Raw genomic sequence first — 16,075 nt, forward strand, 5'->3', positions numbered from 1 at the left:
CAACAGATTTCTAGTCTGTCGCCTTAACCACTCGGCCACGACAACTGTTGTGAAATCGCTTTCGCCCAGTTCTGAAATTAAAATTATATTGTCAACAAATTTTGCAAAACATTTAAGCGTTGTCGGCAGGATTCGAACCTGCGCGGGCAGAGCCCAACAGATTTCTAGTCTGTCGCCTTAACCACTCGGCCACGACAACTGTTGTAAAATCGCTTTCACCCAATTATGAAATATAAATTATATTGTCAACAAATTTTGCAAAACAATTAAGCGTTGTCGGCAGGATTCGAACCTGCGCGGGCAGAGCCCAACAGATTTCTAGTCTGTCGCCTTAACCACTCGGCCACGACAACTGTTGTGAAATCGCTTTCGCCCAGTTCTGAAATTAAAGTTATATTGTCAACAAATTTTGCAAAACATTTAAGCGTTGTCGGCAGGATTCGAACTTGCGCGGGCAGAGCCCAACAGATTTCTAGTCTGTCGCCTTAACCACTCGGCCACGACAACTGTTGTAAAATCGCTTTCACCCAATTATGAAATTAAAATTATATTGTCAACAAATTTTGCAAAACATTTAAGCGTTGTCGGCCGGATTCGAACCTGCGCGGGCAGAGCCCAACAGATTTCTAGTCTGTCGCCTTAACCACTCGGCCACGACAACTGTTGTGAAGTTGCTTTCGCCCAGTTTTGAAATTAAAATTATATTGTCAACAAATTTTGCAAAACATTTAAGCGTTGTCGGCAGGATTCGAACCTGCGCGGGCAGAGCCCAACAGATTTCTAGTCTGTCGCCTTAACCACTCGGCCACGACAACTGTTGTGAAATCGCTTTCACCCAATTATGAAATATAAATTATATTGTCAACATTTTTTGCAAAACATTTAAGCGTTGTCGGCAGAATTCGAACCTGCGCGGGCAGAGCCCAACAGATTTCTAGTCTGACGCCTTAACCACTCGGCCACGACAACTGTTGTGAAGTTACTTTCGCCCAATTATGAAATTAAAATTATATTCTTAACAAATGTTACAAAACAATTAAGCGTTGTCGGCAGGATTCGAACCTGCGCGGGCAGAGCCCAACAGATTTCTAGTCTGTCGCCTTAACCACTCGGCCACGACAACTGTTGTGAAGTTGCTTTCCCCCAATTATGAAATTAAAATTATATTCTTAACAAATGTTACAAAACATTTAAGCGTTGTTGGCAGGATTCGAACCTGCGCGGGCAGAGCCCAACAGATTTCTAGTCTGTCGCCTTAACCACTCGGCCACGACAACTGTTGTGAAGTTGCTTTCGCCCAGTTTTGAAATTAAAATTATATTGTCAACAAATTTTGCAAAACATTTAAGCGTTGTCGGCAGGATTCGAACCTGCGCGGGCAGAGCCCAACAGATTTCTAGTCTGTCGCCTTAACCACTCGGCCACGACAACTGTTGTGAAATCGCTTTCACCCAATTATGAAATATAAATTATATTCTTAGCAAATGTTACAAAACAGTTAAGCGTTGTCGGCAGGATTCGAACCTGCGCGGGCAGAGCCCAACAGATTTCTAGTCTGTCGCCTTAACCACTCGGCCACGACAACTGTTGTGAAATCGCTTTCACTCAATTATGAAATTAAAATTATATTGTCAACAAATTTTGCAAAACATTTAAGCGTTGTCGGCAGGATTCGAACCTGCGCGGGCAGAGCCCAACAGATTTCTAGTCTGTCGCCTTAACCACTCGGCCACGACAACTGTTGTGAAATCGCTTTCGCCCAGTTCTGAAATTAAAATTATATTCTTAACAAATGTTACAAAACAATTAAGCGTTGTCGGCAGGATTCGAACCTGCGCGGGCAGAGCCCAACAGATTTCTAGTCTGTCGCCTTAACCACTCGGCCACGACAACTGTTGTGAAATCGCTTTCACTCAATTATGAAATTAAAATTATATTCTTAACAAATGTTACAAAACAATTAAGCGTTGTCGGCAGGATTCGAACCTGCGCGGGCAGAGCCCAACAGATTTCTAGTCTGTCGCCTTAACCACTCGGCCACGACAACTGTTGTGAAATCGCTTTCACCCAATTATGAAATATAAATTATATTCTTAACAAATGTTACAAAACAATTAAGCGTTGTCGTCAGGATTCGAACCTGCGCGGGCAGAGCCCAACAGATTTCTAGTCTGTCGCCTTAACCACTCGGCCACGACAACTGTTGTGAAGTTGCTTTCGCCCAATTATGAAATTAAAATTATATTCTTAACAAATGTTACAAAACAATTAAGCGTTGTCGGCAGGATTCGAACCTGCGCGGGCAGAGCCCAACAGATTTCTAGTCTGTCGCCTTAACCACTCGGCCACGACAACTGTTGTGAAATCGCTTTCGCCCAGTTCTGAAATTAAAATTATATTGTCAACAAATTTTGCAAAACATTTAAGCGTTGTCGGCAGGATTCGAACCTGCGCGGGCAGAGCCCAACAGATTTCTAGTCTGTCGCCTTAACCACTCGGCCACGACAACTGTTGTAAAATCGCTTTCACCCAATTATGAAATATAAGTTATATTGTCAACATTTTTTGCAAAACAATTAAGCGTTGTCGGCAGGATTCGAACCTGCGCGGGCAGAGCCCAACAGATTTCTAGTCTGTCGCCTTAACCACTCGGCCACGACAACTGTTGTGAAATCGCTTTCGCCCAGTTCTGAAATTAAAGTTATATTCTCAACAAATTTTGCAAAACATTTAAGCGTTGTCGGCAGGATTCGAACTTGCGCGGGCAGAGCCCAACAGATTTCTAGTCTGTCGCCTTAACCACTCGGCCACGACAACTGTTGTAAAATCGCTTTCACCCAATTATGAAATTAAAATTATATTGTCAACAAATTTTGCAAAACATTTAAGCGTTGTCGGCCGGATTCGAACCTGCGCGGGCAGAGCCCAACAGATTTCTAGTCTGTCGCCTTAACCACTCGGCCACGACAACTGTTGTGAAGTTGCTTTCGCCCAGTTTTGAAATTAAAATTATATTGTCAACAAATTTTGCAAAACATTTAAGCGTTGTCGGCAGGATTCGAACCTGCGCGGGCAGAGCCCAACAGATTTCTAGTCTGTCGCCTTAACCACTCGGCCACGACAACTGTTGTGAAATCGCTTTCACCCAATTATGAAATATAAATTATATTCTTAACAAATGTTACAAAACAATTAAGCGTTGTCGGCAGAATTCGAACCTGCGCGGGCAGAGCCCAACAGATTTCTAGTCTGACGCCTTAACCACTCGGCCACGACAACTGTTGTGAAGTTGCTTTCGCCCAATTATGAAATTAAAATTATATTCTTAACAAATGTTACAAAACAATTAAGCGTTGTCGGCAGGATTCGAACCTGCGCGGGCAGAGCCCAACAGATTTCTAGTCTGTCGCCTTAACCACTCGGCCACGACAACTGTTGTGAAGTTGCTTTCCCCCAATTATGAAATTAAAATTATATTCTTAACAAATGTTACAAAACATTTAAGCGTTGTCGGCAGGATTCGAACCTGCGCGGGCAGAGCCCAACAGATTTCTAGTCTGTCGCCTTAACCACTCGGCCACGACAACTGTTGTGAAGTTGCTTTCGCCCAGTTTTGAAATTAAAATTATATTGTCAACAAATTTTGCAAAACATTTAAGCGTTGTCGGCAGGATTCGAACCTGCGCGGGCAGAGCCCAACAGATTTCTAGTCTGTCGCCTTAACCACTCGGCCACGACAACTGTTGTGAAATCGCTTTCACCCAATTATGAAATATAAATTATATTCTTAGCAAATGTTACAAAACAGTTAAGCGTTGTCGGCAGGATTCGAACCTGCGCGGGCAGAGCCCAACAGATTTCTAGTCTGTCGCCTTAACCACTCGGCCACGACAACTGTTGTGAAATCGCTTTCACTCAATTATGAAATATAAATTATATTGTCAACAAATGTTACAAAACAATTAAGCGTTGTCGGCAGGATTCCAACCTGCGCGGGCAGAGCCCAACAGATTTCTAGTCTGTCGCCTTAACCACTCGGCCACGACAACTGTTGTGAAGTTGCTTTCGCCCAGTTTTGAAATTAAAATTATATTCTTAACAAATGTTACAAAACAATTAAGCGTTGTCGGCAGGATTCGAACCTGCGCGGGCAGAGCCCAACAGATTTCTAGTCTGTCGCCTTAACCACTCGGCCACGACAACTGTTGTGAAATCGCTTTCACCCAATTATGAAATATAAATTATATTCTTAGCAAATGTTACAAAACAGTTAAGCGTTGTCGGCAGGATTCGAACCTGCGCGGGCAGAGCCCAACAGATTTCTAGTCTGTCGCCTTAACCACTCGGCCACGACAACTGCTGTGAAATCGCTTTCGCCCAGTTCTGAAATTAAAATTATATTGTCAACAAATTTTGCAAAACATTTAAGCGTTGTCGGCAGGATTCGAACCTGCGCGGGCAGAGCCCAACAGATTTCTAGTCTGTCGCCTTAACCACTCGGCCACGACAACTGTTGTGAAATCGCTTTCGCCCAGTTCTGAAATTAAAATTATATTGTCAACAAATTTTGCAAAACATTTAAGCGTTGTCGGCAGGATTCTAACCTGCGCGGGCAGAGCCCAACAGATTTCTAGTCTGTCGCCTTAACCACTCGGCCACGACAACTGTTGTAAAATCGCTTTCACCCAATTATGAAATATAAATTATATTGTCAACAAATTTTGCAAAACAATTAAGCGTTGTCGGCAGGATTCGAACCTGCGCGGGCAGAGCCCAACAGATTTCTAGTCTGTCGCCTTAACCACTCGGCCACGACAACTGTTGTGAAGTTGCTTTCGCCCAGTTCTGAAATTAAAGTTATATTGTCAACAAATTTTGCAAAACATTTAAGCGTTGTCGGCAGGATTCGAACTTGCGCGGGCAGAGCCCAACAGATTTCTAGTCTGTCGCCTTAACCACTCGGCCACGACAACTGTTGTAAAATCGCTTTCACCCAATTATGAAATTAAAATTATATTGTCAACAAATTTTGCAAAACATTTAAGCGTTGTCGGCCGGATTCGAACCTGCGCGGGCAGAGCCCAACAGATTTCTAGTCTGTCGCCTTAACCACTCGGCCACGACAACTGTTGTGAAGTTGCTTTCGCCCAGTTTTGAAATTAAAATTATATTGTCAACAAATTTTGCAAAACATTTAAGCGTTGTCGGCAGGATTCGAACCTGCGCGGGCAGAGCCCAACAGATTTCTAGTCTGTCGCCTTAACCACTCGGCCACGACAACTGTTGTGAAATCGCTTTCACCCAATTATGAAATATAAATTATATTCTTAACAAATGTTACAAAACAATTAAGCGTTGTCGGCAGAATTCGAACCTGCGCGGGCAGAGCCCAACAGATTTCTAGTCTGACGCCTTAACCACTCGGCCACGACAACTGTTGTGAAGTTGCTTTCGCCCAATTATGAAATTAAAATTATATTCTTAACAAATGTTACAAAACAATTAAGCGTTGTCGGCAGGATTCGAACCTGCGCGGGCAGAGCCCAACAGATTTCTAGTCTGTCGCCTTAACCACTCGGCCACGACAACTGTTGTGAAGTTGCTTTCCCCCAATTATGAAATTAAAATTATATTCTTAACAAATGTTACAAAACATTTAAGCGTTGTTGGCAGGATTCGAACCTGCGCGGGCAGAGCCCAACAGATTTCTAGTCTGTCGCCTTAACCACTCGGCCACGACAACTGTTGTGAAGTTGCTTTCGCCCAGTTTTGAAATTAAAATTATATTGTCAACAAATTTTGCAAAACATTTAAGCGTTGTCGGCAGGATTCGAACCTGCGCGGGCAGAGCCCAACAGATTTCTAGTCTGTCGCCTTAACCACTCGGCCACGACAACTGTTGTGAAATCGCTTTCACCCAATTATGAAATATAAATTATATTCTTAGCAAATGTTACAAAACAGTTAAGCGTTGTCGGCAGGATTCGAACCTGCGCGGGCAGAGCCCAACAGATTTCTAGTCTGTCGCCTTAACCACTCGGCCACGACAACTGTTGTGAAATCGCTTTCACTCAATTATGAAATTAAAATTATATTGTCAACAAATTTTGCAAAACATTTAAGCGTTGTCGGCAGGATTCTAACCTGCGCGGGCAGAGCCCAACAGATTTCTAGTCTGTCGCCTTAACCACTCGGCCACGACAACTGTTGTGAAATCGCTTTCGCCCAGTTCTGAAATTAAAATTATATTCTTAACAAATGTTACAAAACAATTAAGCGTTGTCGGCAGGATTCGAACCTGCGCGGGCAGAGCCCAACAGATTTCTAGTCTGTCGCCTTAACCACTCGGCCACGACAACTGTTGTGAAATCGCTTTCACTCAATTATGAAATTAAAATTATATTCTTAACAAATGTTACAAAACAATTAAGCGTTGTCGGCAGGATTCGAACCTGCGCGGGCAGAGCCCAACAGATTTCTAGTCTGTCGCCTTAACCACTCGGCCACGACAACTGTTGTGAAATCGCTTTCACCCAATTATGAAATATAAATTATATTCTTAACAAATGTTACAAAACAATTAAGCGTTGTCGTCAGGATTCGAACCTGCGCGGGCAGAGCCCAACAGATTTCTAGTCTGTCGCCTTAACCACTCGGCCACGACAACTGTTGTGAAGTTGCTTTCGCCCAATTATGAAATTAAAATTATATTCTTAACAAATGTTACAAAACAATTAAGCGTTGTCGGCAGGATTCGAACCTGCGCGGGCAGAGCCCAACAGATTTCTAGTCTGTCGCCTTAACCACTCGGCCACGACAACTGTTGTGAAATCGCTTTCGCCCAGTTCTGAAATTAAAATTATATTGTCAACAAATTTTGCAAAACATTTAACCGTTGTCGGCAGGATTCGAACCTGCGCGGGCAGAGCCCAACAGATTTCTAGTCTGTCGCCTTAACCACTCGGCCACGACAACTGTTGTAAAATCGCTTTCACCCAATTATGAAATATAAATTATATTGTCAACATTTTTTGCAAAACAATTAAGCGTTGTCGGCAGGATTCGAACCTGCGCGGGCAGAGCCCAACAGATTTCTAGTCTGTCGCCTTAACCACTCGGCCACGACAACTGTTGTGAAATCGCTTTCGCCCAGTTCTGAAATTAAAGTTATATTGTCAACAAATTTTGCAAAACATTTAAGCGTTGTCGGCAGGATTCGAACTTGCGCGGGCAGAGCCCAACAGATTTCTAGTCTGTCGCCTTAACCACACGGCCACGACAACTGTTGTAAAATCGCTTTCACCCAATTATGAAATTAAAATTATATTGTCAACAAATTTTGCAAAACATTTAAGCGTTGTCGGCCGGATTCGAACCTGCGCGGGCAGAGCCCAACAGATTTCTAGTCTGTCGCCTTAACCACTCGGCCACGACAACTGTTGTGAAGTTGCTTTCGCCCAGTTTTGAAATTAAAATTATATTGTCAACAAATTTTGCAAAACATTTAAGCGTTGTCGGCAGGATTCGAACCTGCGCGGGCAGAGCCCAACAGATTTCTAGTCTGTCGCCTTAACCACTCGGCCACGACAACTGTTGTGAAATCGCTTTCACCCAATTATGAAATATAAATTATATTCTTAACAAATGTTACAAAACAATTAAGCGTTGTCGGCAGAATTCGAACCTGCGCGGGCAGAGCCCAACAGATTTCTAGTCTGACGCCTTAACCACTCGGCCACGACAACTGTTGTGAAGTTGCTTTCGCCCAATTATGAAATTAAAATTATATTCTTAACAAATGTTACAAAACAATTAAGCGTTGTCGGCAGGATTCGAACCTGCGCGGGCAGAGCCCAACAGATTTCTAGTCTGTCGCCTTAACCACTCGGCCACGACAACTGTTGTGAAGTTGCTTTCCCCCAATTATGAAATTAAAATTATATTCTTAACAAATGTTACAAAACATTTAAGCGTTGTCGGCAGGATTCGAACCTGCGCGGGCAGAGCCCAACAGATTTCTAGTCTGTCGCCTTAACCACTCGGCCACGACAACTGTTGTGAAGTTGCTTTCGCCCAGTTTTGAAATTAAAATTATATTGTCAACAAATTTTGCAAAACATTTAAGCGTTGTCGGCAGGATTCGAACCTGCGCGGGCAGAGCCCAACAGATTTCTAGTCTGTCGCCTTAACCACTCGGCCACGACAACTGTTGTGAAATCGCTTTCACCCAATTATGAAATATAAATTATATTCTTAGCAAATGTTACAAAACAGTTAAGCGTTGTCGGCAGGATTCGAACCTGCGCGGGCAGAGCCCAACAGATTTCTAGTCTGTCGCCTTAACCACTCGGCCACGACAACTGTTGTGAAATCGCTTTCACTCAATTATGAAATTAAAATTATATTGTCAACAAATTTTGCAAAACATTTAAGCGTTGTCGGCAGGATTCTAACCTGCGCGGGCAGAGCCCAACAGATTTCTAGTCTGTCGCCTTAACCACTCGGCCACGACAACTGTTGTGAAATCGCTTTCGCCCAGTTCTGAAATTAAAATTATATTCTTAACAAATGTTACAAAACAATTAAGCGTTGTCGGCAGGATTCGAACCTGCGCGGGCAGAGCCCAACAGATTTCTAGTCTGTCGCCTTAACCACTCGGCCACGACAACTGTTGTGAAATCGCTTTCACTCAATTATGAAATTAAAATTATATTCTTAACAAATGTTACAAAACAATTAAGCGTTGTCGGCAGGATTCGAACCTGCGCGGGCAGAGCCCAACAGATTTCTAGTCTGTCGCCTTAACCACTCGGCCACGACAACTGTTGTGAAATCGCTTTCACCCAATTATGAAATATAAATTATATTCTTAACAAATGTTACAAAACAATTAAGCGTTGTCGGCAGGATTCGAACCTGCGCGGGCAGAGCCCAACAGATTTCTAGTCTGACGCCTTAACCACTCGGCCACGACAACTGTTGTGAAGTTGCTTTCGCCCAATTATGAAATATCAAATATATTCTTAGCAAATGTTACAAAACATTTAAGCGTTGTCGGCAGGATTCGAACCTGCGCGGGCAGAGCCCAACAGATTTCTAGTCTGTCGCCTTTACCACTCGGCCACGACAACTGTTGTGAAGTTGCTTTCCCCCAATTATGAAATTAAAATTATATTCTTAACAAATCTTACAAAACATTTAAGCGTTGTTGGCAGGATTCGAACCTGCGCGGGCAGAGCCCAACAGATTTCTAGTCTGTCGGCTTAACCACTCGGCCACGACAACTGTTGTGAAGTTGCTTTCGCCCAGTTTTGAAATTAAAATTATATTGTCAACAAATTTTGCAAAACATTTAAGCGTTGTCGGCAGGATTCGAACCTGCGCGGGCAGAGCCCAACAGATTTCTAGTCTGTCGCCTTAACCACTCGGCCACGACAACTGTTGTGAAATCGCTTTCGCCCAGTTCTGAAATTAAAATTATATTGTCAACAAATTTTGCAAAACATTTAAGCGTTGTCGGCAGGATTCGAACCTGCGCGGGCAGAGCCCAACAGATTTCTAGTCTGTCGCCTTAACCACTCGGCCACGACAACTGTTGTAAAATCGCTTTCACCCAATTATGAAATTAAAATTATATTGTCAACAAATTTTGCAAAACATTTAAGCGTTGTCGGCAGGATTCGAACCTGCGCGGGCAGAGCCCAACAGATTTCTAGTCTGTCGCCTTAACCACTCGGCCACGACAACTGTTGTGAAATCGCTTTTACCCAATTATGAAATTAAAATTATATTGTCAACAAATGTTACAAAACAATTAAGCGTTGTCGGCAGGATTCGAACCTGCGCGGGCAGAGCCCAACAGATTTCTAGTCTGTCGCCTTAACCACTCGGCCACGACAACTGTTGTGAAATCGCTTTCGCCCAGTTCTGAAATTAAAATTATATTGTCAACAAATTTTGCAAAACATTTAACCGTTGTCGGCAGGATTCGAACCTGCGCGGGCAGAGCCCAACAGATTTCTAGTCTGTCGCCTTAACCACTCGGCCACGACAACTGTTGTAAAATCGCTTTCACCCAATTATGAAATATAAATTATATTGTCAACATTTTTTGCAAAACAATTAAGCGTTGTCGGCAGGATTCGAACCTGCGCGGGCAGAGCCCAACAGATTTCTAGTCTGTCGCCTTAACCACTCGGCCACGACAACTGTTGTGAAATCGCTTTCGCCCAGTTCTGAAATTAAAGTTATATTGTCAACAAATTTTGCAAAACATTTAAGCGTTGTCGGCAGGATTCGAACTTGCGCGGGCAGAGCCCAACAGATTTCTAGTCTGTCGCCTTAACCACACGGCCACGACAACTGTTGTAAAATCGCTTTCACCCAATTATGAAATTAAAATTATATTGTCAACAAATTTTGCAAAACATTTAAGCGTTGTCGGCCGGATTCGAACCTGCGCGGGCAGAGCCCAACAGATTTCTAGTCTGTCGCCTTAACCACTCGGCCACGACAACTGTTGTGAAGTTGCTTTCGCCCAGTTTTGAAATTAAAATTATATTGTCAACAAATTTTGCAAAACATTTAAGCGTTGTCGGCAGGATTCGAACCTGCGCGGGCAGAGCCCAACAGATTTCTAGTCTGTCGCCTTAACCACTCGGCCACGACAACTGTTGTGAAATCGCTTTCACCCAATTATGAAATATAAATTATATTCTTAACAAATGTTACAAAACAATTAAGCGTTGTCGGCAGGATTCGAACCTGCGCGGGCAGAGCCCAACAGATTTCTAGTCTGTCGCCTTAACCACTCGGCCACGACAACTGTTGTGAAGTTGCTTTCCCCCAATTATGAAATTAAAATTATATTCTTAACAAATGTTACAAAACATTTAAGCGTTGTCGGCAGGATTCGAACCTGCGCGGGCAGAGCCCAACAGATTTCTAGTCTGTCGCCTTAACCACTCGGCCACGACAACTGTTGTGAAGTTGCTTTCGCCCAGTTTTGAAATTAAAATTATATTGTCAACAAATTTTGCAAAACATTTAAGCGTTGTCGGCAGGATTCGAACCTGCGCGGGCAGAGCCCAACAGATTTCTAGTCTGTCGCCTTAACCACTCGGCCACGACAACTGTTGTGAAATCGCTTTCACCCAATTATGAAATATAAATTATATTCTTAGCAAATGTTACAAAACAGTTAAGCGTTGTCGGCAGGATTCGAACCTGCGCGGGCAGAGCCCAACAGATTTCTAGTCTGTCGCCTTAACCACTCGGCCACGACAACTGTTGTGAAATCGCTTTCACTCAATTATGAAATTAAAATTATATTGTCAACAAATTTTGCAAAACATTTAAGCGTTGTCGGCAGGATTCTAACCTGCGCGGGCAGAGCCCAACAGATTTCTAGTCTGTCGCCTTAACCACTCGGCCACGACAACTGTTGTGAAATCGCTTTCGCCCAGTTCTGAAATTAAAATTATATTCTTAACAAATGTTACAAAACAATTAAGCGTTGTCGGCAGGATTCGAACCTGCGCGGGCAGAGCCCAACAGATTTCTAGTCTGTCGCCTTAACCACTCGGCCACGACAACTGTTGTGAAATCGCTTTCACTCAATTATGAAATTAAAATTATATTCTTAACAAATGTTACAAAACAATTAAGCGTTGTCGGCAGGATTCGAACCTGCGCGGGCACACTGTAAATAAAATAGGTGGTATTCTCCACCTAATAAGGTGGTTCACCATATCTACCCTTGGGGTGTATTCAAATCTTTTCCACCTTTTATCTTCCACCCCTTTGGGTGTGTTTTATCCACCCAACAGTGGGGTGGATTACCTAAATCCACCTTTTGTTTTTTGCAATACCACCTTTCGGTTTCCATATTTAAATCTATGAATAGTATGAACACACATTTTTTGCAGTCAACTAGTTTATTGACATGCAAAATTTACACAGAAAAATTGACAAAATTTCTTCACACAAGTTTTGGGTGAGGATCATAAGTTTTATACTTGAAAATTGTGCTTAGGCGCTGTGACCAAATACTATATATATACATGATATACAACAACATTTTTTGTCCAATATTTAATTACTAAATGATATTGTAGACTGAAGCACATTAAAGGGAGATTAAAATCATTATTATTTATACTTTCTAAGGTGAGGGTCAACTTTGCATTACAGCCAAATCTACCACACATAATTAAAATTGCCAAAGGAGTCTTATAACACATACAGGGTAACAAACATAGCTGATAACATTACATGGATGTTTAGTGTGGCAGCTATGCACGATTTATTACTCGTAGCACTGATATTGGTATGGACACATTGGAAAGTTTTGATACATAACCAGCCAAAAAAGACAATGTCTTACGACCAGCTGAAGGGAAACTGACATTGAAAGCCCAATAACAGGACAAAACTGTTGCAATCCCCATTATCATATCTCCTTCAAGACCTGCAATAGTGCAGCCATCAACCTGCACTTCCAGCTGTTCTTCATTCAGTATCAGCAATGGATAAGGGTAGTTTGGTTTCTGAAAAACAGATAAATGCAATTAGGTGGACTAAATTATACTTCAGTAAATTCCTACCATAGGACCACATTATTCCTTTTTAACACAATATGTATATTTACTGTAAATCACTGTGCTTAGTAGTGGATTGTTTTATATCTGCTTACCTTGCTGAAAGAAAAAATGCATCCCACATCCTCATTGAACACAGTTGGCAAAGCCAAAATCTCACACCCTTTTTTTTCTACAAAAAAAGTTTGATCATTTTAACAGTTGGGAACAATAAATTATGAGTAAGCTTACTGATGAAGACAATTAATGTTAAAATCTACGACAGGCTGCATACTAAAATGAAAATGCACATATTTTATTAGCCCTTGAGTAAATCTTTTTTCACACAGACCAAATAAAAAATACAGCAGACTCTGTAACAACAAACCTATATATGCCTTCAGTTTCTCATCTACTTTATTCCATCTAATTAGTTTGGTGGCCCTGTAAATTGCATTGCTCGTCATATTTTCAAGAACATCTATGTGTTCAATCAACTTTACTTCATTAATTACCTAAATAAAGTATCATTGACTTGCTGAAATAAAGTAAGAAACATTTGTGCCTACCCAGCAAGCTTGCTTTAGACATGGAAAGTCAGACAACATGTTCTCAACAGACATTCCCTTCAACACTTCTTTTCGTCTGTAACTAAATGTTCTCCCAAGACGATCCTGAATTTGAGCTGCATTCTGTGTGGGACTTTTTAAAAACTGTTTGTGTTTTTCAATTGTTTGCTCATCTTCTGTTTCCAATTCCTGTTCACATTCCTACAAATGTTTGAAGAAAAAAATAAACAGATTTTGTATTGAATTGACACAAAGTCATGCTAAAGATCATTGTTGATAAATGGATAAGCAATAATCTCACAAGTAAAAATATTATATTTCAACAATAACACAGTTAGTGTCTTTCAATGGCTGCAGCTGGGACAGTGTTATTAAAAGGCTACCTGAACTGAAAAAAATGAGTAGCACTGAACTGTATATTTAAAAGGTTAAAGTTTCAAACCTTTGCACCAACCACAACTTTTCTTCTTTTTAATTGTTCTACATCCACCATATCTGGACGTCTGTTAACTTTTGCATGTCCATACTTTATTTGCATTAACTTTCTCTCTTCCATATTGACTAGCGATCTCCTGCTGTCTTTGAACTTGTTTACAAGTGAATTTTGCCAAAGGTTCTAATTAAATGCAAGCTTTAGACATATTGTCAAAAAATATCTACAAAATGCACGAGTTCTTACATAAAAGCAACTGTTTGTTGAAAATCTGTCTCTTAAAATGGGGTACTTTTTAATAAGTTGCCTGCAAACTTCATGGTAGTTCTGTCTTTCTGGGTACCTTCAGATACAAAATGTTTGTAACATGATTAAATACTATATGTTGCATGACAGAAGAGATGTTTCAATCTCTGCTATATACATAAAAAAAACTTACATTGTGTATTGAGCCATCTTACAAAATATAACATTGACAATTTTTCTTCGTATTTGTGGGTGAATTGGTTTATTGTCAGCCTCACATGAACGGATTGCAGTTTTGACATCAATTGGAAATTCTGGCAGCTCAAATCGTTTTGGCCACTTCTCCACTAATCTCTCAGTCTGGTAATCAGAAGAAAATGAATCTTCAGATTCGCTGGTACCCGGTACTGTTGAGCAATCACTGCTTTGACTGTTATCACCTGCAAAGGTCACAAGTATAGCAAATACACTGTAGGATAATAGTGCCCTACAAAAAACAGTACTTGCCCCCCTTAGACGGAATAATTTGAATTTTTTTGATGTTAGGAGATATATCTTCTGGATTTGATAGATCCACCCAGTCACCAAAGTTTTCATCATAGTATTGTAATATCTTGTCATTTAATGAAATTCCAAACGCCTTTTCTATAGGATCATGGTATGTTGGACTTTCAAAATTAATCTTTACAACTTTTTTAGAAAGCTTGTATGTTACATGATACATAGTTGTAGACATGATGAACCTGAAATGGCATAACAAACTTTTACATGTTACTGTGGAATTGAATATGGAAGCCTAATAAAATGTTTTCCACAATATTCATACAGAGCAAGTGGATGGCAAGACAATTCTGTACCAATTTTAGCTGCATGCCACATGTTAGACATACAAACGGAAAAACTATGTAGACGCCAATGAAATTGATCTGTTAACATTAATGGGCCACCAATAAACCAAAACTCTTTGATTTTGAGCAAATATAAGCTTGAGTGTTTTCGTGCTAAATGCATACGAAAACCATGGTATGATGAACTAATTTCATAACAATCTTTGCACACAAACTCTTTTCTATCTGCTGGCACATGATCAATCCGAATGTGAAAAAGTAAATCTTTTTTAGTATATATTTCTTTTGACAGCACACCAAATTATTGGACAACTAAACTCATTCATTGTGCTAATGATTGCAAAACACATACAAAAAATACTCACTTAAGTTTAAACGAAGGTTTACCTGTAGTTTTTTTTAGTGTTGTGGCAGGTAGTGTTCCATTGGCAGGTATATTAAACTTAACTGAACCAAATAATTCGAAGGCGAACCTACTTTACATTTCATACACAGCTGCAACAAACCTCACAAACAAAACTCTTTCTTTGGCATTACTACTTATTAATAACTGAACCTTTAATTATTACCAAAACCTGCGCTAACGAACAAACACATTCCTGCTTCTGTAAATCTCGGCAATGTGAACGTCGTCTGGCCATCCACTTTACATGCGGTAACCACGCGGCTCTACAGGTTTCTGATTGGTCAACAACACGGACAAAAAGGCCCCGGATGTTGACGTAGCAAAGTCGTTAACGTCACGCGCGAAAACGGTATCATCTTTTTGAGATGATGCAATCAGAGTCAATGTATTGAATCGTTACATAGGCTCTGATGCAATCATTATTTTCCTATAATCTGAAAGTATTTCGGGGCTATGTGTTGCACCCTATCCTTTTCTTCAATTTGTTTAGTTTTACGCCGCTTTTATTTCCTAGTTGATTTTATTACTTAACCTACTACCTGCCTTTGTGGAATAAAGACACGTGGGCAGCCAGATAAGTTTTGTCTTGCTTTAAAAAAAATTATCGATTGTGAAAGGTGCAAACAATTTGCCTGCAGAAAAGGTGGAAATAATAAAAAAACACTGAAGGTGGTCAGATACACCCTAAAAGTTGTGTAGTGGTGGAATATTCCACCTTGCAAATATCATTCCACCCTTGGGGCAGAAAAGGTGGCAAAACCCACCCTTTCTCTGCAAACAATTGTCAGGAAAGGTGGTTTTTCAAGAGCGAAAGGTGGAAAAACAAACAATGCACCCGAAAAGGTGGTCAAAATGACGTAAAACCACCTTTTTGATTTACAGTGCAGAGCCCAACAGATTTCTAGTCTGTCGCCTTAACCACTCGGCCACGACAACTGTTGTGAAATCGCTTTCACCCAATTATGAAATATAAATTATATTCTTAACAAATGTTA

At 41.0% G+C, this 16,075-nt stretch overlaps 1 protein-coding gene and 50 non-coding genes across 53 annotated transcripts; all 51 read right to left on the reverse strand.

Moving 5' to 3' along the window:
* Positions 1 to 117: 117 nt before the first annotated feature.
* Positions 118 to 199, reverse strand: Trnas-aga (transfer RNA serine (anticodon AGA)). The gene has a single exon. It is a non-coding gene; the product is annotated as a tRNA-Ser (tRNA).
* A 72-nt stretch (positions 200 to 271) lies between these two features.
* Trnas-aga (transfer RNA serine (anticodon AGA)) lies at positions 272 to 353 on the reverse strand. Its single transcript has one exon. It is a non-coding gene; the product is annotated as a tRNA-Ser (tRNA).
* Positions 354 to 733: 380 nt separating this feature from the next.
* Trnas-aga (transfer RNA serine (anticodon AGA)) lies at positions 734 to 815 on the reverse strand. Its single transcript has one exon. It is a non-coding gene; the product is annotated as a tRNA-Ser (tRNA).
* Positions 816 to 1,041: 226 nt separating this feature from the next.
* Trnas-aga (transfer RNA serine (anticodon AGA)) lies at positions 1,042 to 1,123 on the reverse strand. The gene has a single exon. It is a non-coding gene; the product is annotated as a tRNA-Ser (tRNA).
* A 226-nt stretch (positions 1,124 to 1,349) lies between these two features.
* Positions 1,350 to 1,431, reverse strand: Trnas-aga (transfer RNA serine (anticodon AGA)). Its single transcript has one exon. It is a non-coding gene; the product is annotated as a tRNA-Ser (tRNA).
* A 72-nt stretch (positions 1,432 to 1,503) lies between these two features.
* Trnas-aga (transfer RNA serine (anticodon AGA)) lies at positions 1,504 to 1,585 on the reverse strand. Its single transcript has one exon. It is a non-coding gene; the product is annotated as a tRNA-Ser (tRNA).
* A 72-nt stretch (positions 1,586 to 1,657) lies between these two features.
* Positions 1,658 to 1,739, reverse strand: Trnas-aga (transfer RNA serine (anticodon AGA)). The gene has a single exon. It is a non-coding gene; the product is annotated as a tRNA-Ser (tRNA).
* A 72-nt stretch (positions 1,740 to 1,811) lies between these two features.
* Trnas-aga (transfer RNA serine (anticodon AGA)) lies at positions 1,812 to 1,893 on the reverse strand. Its single transcript has one exon. It is a non-coding gene; the product is annotated as a tRNA-Ser (tRNA).
* Positions 1,894 to 1,965: 72 nt separating this feature from the next.
* Positions 1,966 to 2,047, reverse strand: Trnas-aga (transfer RNA serine (anticodon AGA)). The gene has a single exon. It is a non-coding gene; the product is annotated as a tRNA-Ser (tRNA).
* Positions 2,048 to 2,273: 226 nt separating this feature from the next.
* Positions 2,274 to 2,355, reverse strand: Trnas-aga (transfer RNA serine (anticodon AGA)). Its single transcript has one exon. It is a non-coding gene; the product is annotated as a tRNA-Ser (tRNA).
* A 72-nt stretch (positions 2,356 to 2,427) lies between these two features.
* Trnas-aga (transfer RNA serine (anticodon AGA)) lies at positions 2,428 to 2,509 on the reverse strand. Its single transcript has one exon. It is a non-coding gene; the product is annotated as a tRNA-Ser (tRNA).
* A 72-nt stretch (positions 2,510 to 2,581) lies between these two features.
* On the reverse strand, positions 2,582 to 2,663 carry Trnas-aga (transfer RNA serine (anticodon AGA)). The gene has a single exon. It is a non-coding gene; the product is annotated as a tRNA-Ser (tRNA).
* Positions 2,664 to 3,043: 380 nt separating this feature from the next.
* Positions 3,044 to 3,125, reverse strand: Trnas-aga (transfer RNA serine (anticodon AGA)). Its single transcript has one exon. It is a non-coding gene; the product is annotated as a tRNA-Ser (tRNA).
* A 226-nt stretch (positions 3,126 to 3,351) lies between these two features.
* On the reverse strand, positions 3,352 to 3,433 carry Trnas-aga (transfer RNA serine (anticodon AGA)). The gene has a single exon. It is a non-coding gene; the product is annotated as a tRNA-Ser (tRNA).
* Positions 3,434 to 3,505: 72 nt separating this feature from the next.
* Trnas-aga (transfer RNA serine (anticodon AGA)) lies at positions 3,506 to 3,587 on the reverse strand. Its single transcript has one exon. It is a non-coding gene; the product is annotated as a tRNA-Ser (tRNA).
* Positions 3,588 to 3,659: 72 nt separating this feature from the next.
* Trnas-aga (transfer RNA serine (anticodon AGA)) lies at positions 3,660 to 3,741 on the reverse strand. The gene has a single exon. It is a non-coding gene; the product is annotated as a tRNA-Ser (tRNA).
* Positions 3,742 to 3,813: 72 nt separating this feature from the next.
* On the reverse strand, positions 3,814 to 3,895 carry Trnas-aga (transfer RNA serine (anticodon AGA)). Its single transcript has one exon. It is a non-coding gene; the product is annotated as a tRNA-Ser (tRNA).
* Positions 3,896 to 4,121: 226 nt separating this feature from the next.
* On the reverse strand, positions 4,122 to 4,203 carry Trnas-aga (transfer RNA serine (anticodon AGA)). Its single transcript has one exon. It is a non-coding gene; the product is annotated as a tRNA-Ser (tRNA).
* A 72-nt stretch (positions 4,204 to 4,275) lies between these two features.
* Positions 4,276 to 4,357, reverse strand: Trnas-aga (transfer RNA serine (anticodon AGA)). The gene has a single exon. It is a non-coding gene; the product is annotated as a tRNA-Ser (tRNA).
* A 72-nt stretch (positions 4,358 to 4,429) lies between these two features.
* Positions 4,430 to 4,511, reverse strand: Trnas-aga (transfer RNA serine (anticodon AGA)). Its single transcript has one exon. It is a non-coding gene; the product is annotated as a tRNA-Ser (tRNA).
* Positions 4,512 to 4,737: 226 nt separating this feature from the next.
* Positions 4,738 to 4,819, reverse strand: Trnas-aga (transfer RNA serine (anticodon AGA)). Its single transcript has one exon. It is a non-coding gene; the product is annotated as a tRNA-Ser (tRNA).
* A 380-nt stretch (positions 4,820 to 5,199) lies between these two features.
* Positions 5,200 to 5,281, reverse strand: Trnas-aga (transfer RNA serine (anticodon AGA)). Its single transcript has one exon. It is a non-coding gene; the product is annotated as a tRNA-Ser (tRNA).
* A 226-nt stretch (positions 5,282 to 5,507) lies between these two features.
* On the reverse strand, positions 5,508 to 5,589 carry Trnas-aga (transfer RNA serine (anticodon AGA)). Its single transcript has one exon. It is a non-coding gene; the product is annotated as a tRNA-Ser (tRNA).
* Positions 5,590 to 5,815: 226 nt separating this feature from the next.
* On the reverse strand, positions 5,816 to 5,897 carry Trnas-aga (transfer RNA serine (anticodon AGA)). The gene has a single exon. It is a non-coding gene; the product is annotated as a tRNA-Ser (tRNA).
* A 72-nt stretch (positions 5,898 to 5,969) lies between these two features.
* Positions 5,970 to 6,051, reverse strand: Trnas-aga (transfer RNA serine (anticodon AGA)). Its single transcript has one exon. It is a non-coding gene; the product is annotated as a tRNA-Ser (tRNA).
* A 226-nt stretch (positions 6,052 to 6,277) lies between these two features.
* Trnas-aga (transfer RNA serine (anticodon AGA)) lies at positions 6,278 to 6,359 on the reverse strand. The gene has a single exon. It is a non-coding gene; the product is annotated as a tRNA-Ser (tRNA).
* A 72-nt stretch (positions 6,360 to 6,431) lies between these two features.
* On the reverse strand, positions 6,432 to 6,513 carry Trnas-aga (transfer RNA serine (anticodon AGA)). Its single transcript has one exon. It is a non-coding gene; the product is annotated as a tRNA-Ser (tRNA).
* A 226-nt stretch (positions 6,514 to 6,739) lies between these two features.
* On the reverse strand, positions 6,740 to 6,821 carry Trnas-aga (transfer RNA serine (anticodon AGA)). Its single transcript has one exon. It is a non-coding gene; the product is annotated as a tRNA-Ser (tRNA).
* A 72-nt stretch (positions 6,822 to 6,893) lies between these two features.
* Trnas-aga (transfer RNA serine (anticodon AGA)) lies at positions 6,894 to 6,975 on the reverse strand. The gene has a single exon. It is a non-coding gene; the product is annotated as a tRNA-Ser (tRNA).
* A 72-nt stretch (positions 6,976 to 7,047) lies between these two features.
* On the reverse strand, positions 7,048 to 7,129 carry Trnas-aga (transfer RNA serine (anticodon AGA)). The gene has a single exon. It is a non-coding gene; the product is annotated as a tRNA-Ser (tRNA).
* A 380-nt stretch (positions 7,130 to 7,509) lies between these two features.
* Positions 7,510 to 7,591, reverse strand: Trnas-aga (transfer RNA serine (anticodon AGA)). The gene has a single exon. It is a non-coding gene; the product is annotated as a tRNA-Ser (tRNA).
* A 226-nt stretch (positions 7,592 to 7,817) lies between these two features.
* Trnas-aga (transfer RNA serine (anticodon AGA)) lies at positions 7,818 to 7,899 on the reverse strand. Its single transcript has one exon. It is a non-coding gene; the product is annotated as a tRNA-Ser (tRNA).
* A 72-nt stretch (positions 7,900 to 7,971) lies between these two features.
* Positions 7,972 to 8,053, reverse strand: Trnas-aga (transfer RNA serine (anticodon AGA)). Its single transcript has one exon. It is a non-coding gene; the product is annotated as a tRNA-Ser (tRNA).
* Positions 8,054 to 8,125: 72 nt separating this feature from the next.
* Trnas-aga (transfer RNA serine (anticodon AGA)) lies at positions 8,126 to 8,207 on the reverse strand. Its single transcript has one exon. It is a non-coding gene; the product is annotated as a tRNA-Ser (tRNA).
* A 72-nt stretch (positions 8,208 to 8,279) lies between these two features.
* On the reverse strand, positions 8,280 to 8,361 carry Trnas-aga (transfer RNA serine (anticodon AGA)). Its single transcript has one exon. It is a non-coding gene; the product is annotated as a tRNA-Ser (tRNA).
* A 226-nt stretch (positions 8,362 to 8,587) lies between these two features.
* Positions 8,588 to 8,669, reverse strand: Trnas-aga (transfer RNA serine (anticodon AGA)). The gene has a single exon. It is a non-coding gene; the product is annotated as a tRNA-Ser (tRNA).
* Positions 8,670 to 8,741: 72 nt separating this feature from the next.
* On the reverse strand, positions 8,742 to 8,823 carry Trnas-aga (transfer RNA serine (anticodon AGA)). Its single transcript has one exon. It is a non-coding gene; the product is annotated as a tRNA-Ser (tRNA).
* Positions 8,824 to 9,049: 226 nt separating this feature from the next.
* Trnas-aga (transfer RNA serine (anticodon AGA)) lies at positions 9,050 to 9,131 on the reverse strand. The gene has a single exon. It is a non-coding gene; the product is annotated as a tRNA-Ser (tRNA).
* Positions 9,132 to 9,357: 226 nt separating this feature from the next.
* Trnas-aga (transfer RNA serine (anticodon AGA)) lies at positions 9,358 to 9,439 on the reverse strand. Its single transcript has one exon. It is a non-coding gene; the product is annotated as a tRNA-Ser (tRNA).
* Positions 9,440 to 9,511: 72 nt separating this feature from the next.
* Trnas-aga (transfer RNA serine (anticodon AGA)) lies at positions 9,512 to 9,593 on the reverse strand. The gene has a single exon. It is a non-coding gene; the product is annotated as a tRNA-Ser (tRNA).
* Positions 9,594 to 9,665: 72 nt separating this feature from the next.
* Trnas-aga (transfer RNA serine (anticodon AGA)) lies at positions 9,666 to 9,747 on the reverse strand. The gene has a single exon. It is a non-coding gene; the product is annotated as a tRNA-Ser (tRNA).
* Positions 9,748 to 9,819: 72 nt separating this feature from the next.
* On the reverse strand, positions 9,820 to 9,901 carry Trnas-aga (transfer RNA serine (anticodon AGA)). Its single transcript has one exon. It is a non-coding gene; the product is annotated as a tRNA-Ser (tRNA).
* A 72-nt stretch (positions 9,902 to 9,973) lies between these two features.
* Positions 9,974 to 10,055, reverse strand: Trnas-aga (transfer RNA serine (anticodon AGA)). The gene has a single exon. It is a non-coding gene; the product is annotated as a tRNA-Ser (tRNA).
* Positions 10,056 to 10,127: 72 nt separating this feature from the next.
* Trnas-aga (transfer RNA serine (anticodon AGA)) lies at positions 10,128 to 10,209 on the reverse strand. The gene has a single exon. It is a non-coding gene; the product is annotated as a tRNA-Ser (tRNA).
* A 380-nt stretch (positions 10,210 to 10,589) lies between these two features.
* Positions 10,590 to 10,671, reverse strand: Trnas-aga (transfer RNA serine (anticodon AGA)). Its single transcript has one exon. It is a non-coding gene; the product is annotated as a tRNA-Ser (tRNA).
* Positions 10,672 to 10,743: 72 nt separating this feature from the next.
* Trnas-aga (transfer RNA serine (anticodon AGA)) lies at positions 10,744 to 10,825 on the reverse strand. Its single transcript has one exon. It is a non-coding gene; the product is annotated as a tRNA-Ser (tRNA).
* A 72-nt stretch (positions 10,826 to 10,897) lies between these two features.
* Trnas-aga (transfer RNA serine (anticodon AGA)) lies at positions 10,898 to 10,979 on the reverse strand. Its single transcript has one exon. It is a non-coding gene; the product is annotated as a tRNA-Ser (tRNA).
* A 72-nt stretch (positions 10,980 to 11,051) lies between these two features.
* Trnas-aga (transfer RNA serine (anticodon AGA)) lies at positions 11,052 to 11,133 on the reverse strand. The gene has a single exon. It is a non-coding gene; the product is annotated as a tRNA-Ser (tRNA).
* Positions 11,134 to 11,205: 72 nt separating this feature from the next.
* Trnas-aga (transfer RNA serine (anticodon AGA)) lies at positions 11,206 to 11,287 on the reverse strand. Its single transcript has one exon. It is a non-coding gene; the product is annotated as a tRNA-Ser (tRNA).
* A 226-nt stretch (positions 11,288 to 11,513) lies between these two features.
* Positions 11,514 to 11,595, reverse strand: Trnas-aga (transfer RNA serine (anticodon AGA)). The gene has a single exon. It is a non-coding gene; the product is annotated as a tRNA-Ser (tRNA).
* A 111-nt stretch (positions 11,596 to 11,706) lies between these two features.
* Positions 11,707 to 15,948, reverse strand: LOC145214295 (sterile alpha motif domain-containing protein 3-like). 3 transcript variants are annotated; one of them, XM_080082795.1, is made up of 9 exons: positions 15,062 to 15,948; positions 14,334 to 14,569; positions 14,020 to 14,266; positions 13,827 to 13,923; positions 13,590 to 13,763; positions 13,148 to 13,348; positions 12,967 to 13,093; positions 12,695 to 12,771; positions 11,707 to 12,548 (listed from the first exon to the last, which is right to left on the reverse strand). In XM_080082795.1, exons 2-9 carry the CDS (start codon positions 14,560 to 14,562, stop codon positions 12,294 to 12,296), a joined length of 1,407 nt encoding a protein of 468 aa, XP_079938921.1. In that variant the 5' UTR covers positions 14,563 to 14,569; positions 15,062 to 15,948; the 3' UTR covers positions 11,707 to 12,293. The 3 variants fall into 3 exon arrangements, with proteins under 3 accessions (XP_079938921.1, XP_079938922.1, XP_079938923.1); XM_080082796.1 differs by having other exon boundaries at positions 13,602 to 13,763; positions 14,334 to 15,948; XM_080082797.1 differs by lacking the exon at positions 13,590 to 13,763 and having other exon boundaries at positions 14,334 to 15,948.
* Positions 15,949 to 16,075: the final 127 nt, after the last annotated feature.

Source organism: Phallusia mammillata, chromosome 2 (genome assembly GCF_965637545.1).
Source record: "Phallusia mammillata chromosome 2, kaPhaMamm4.hap1.1, whole genome shotgun sequence".
Classification (NCBI taxonomy): Eukaryota; Metazoa; Chordata; class Ascidiacea; order Phlebobranchia; family Ascidiidae; genus Phallusia; species Phallusia mammillata.

Excerpts from the sequence above, each read along its gene's own strand:
- LOC145214295 (XM_080082795.1), bottom strand. The coding sequence starts at position 14,562 with ATGTCTACAACTATGTATCATGTAACATACAAGCTTTCTAAAAAAGTT. Across the intron at positions 13,764-13,826 it reads CAACAAACAGTTGCTTTTAT|AACCTTTGGCAAAATTCACT; the intron begins GTAAGAACTCGT and ends GCATTTAATTAG. Across the intron at positions 12,549-12,694 it reads GCATTTTTTCTTTCAGCAAG|AAACCAAACTACCCTTATCC; the intron begins GTAAGCAGATAT and ends TCTGTTTTTCAG.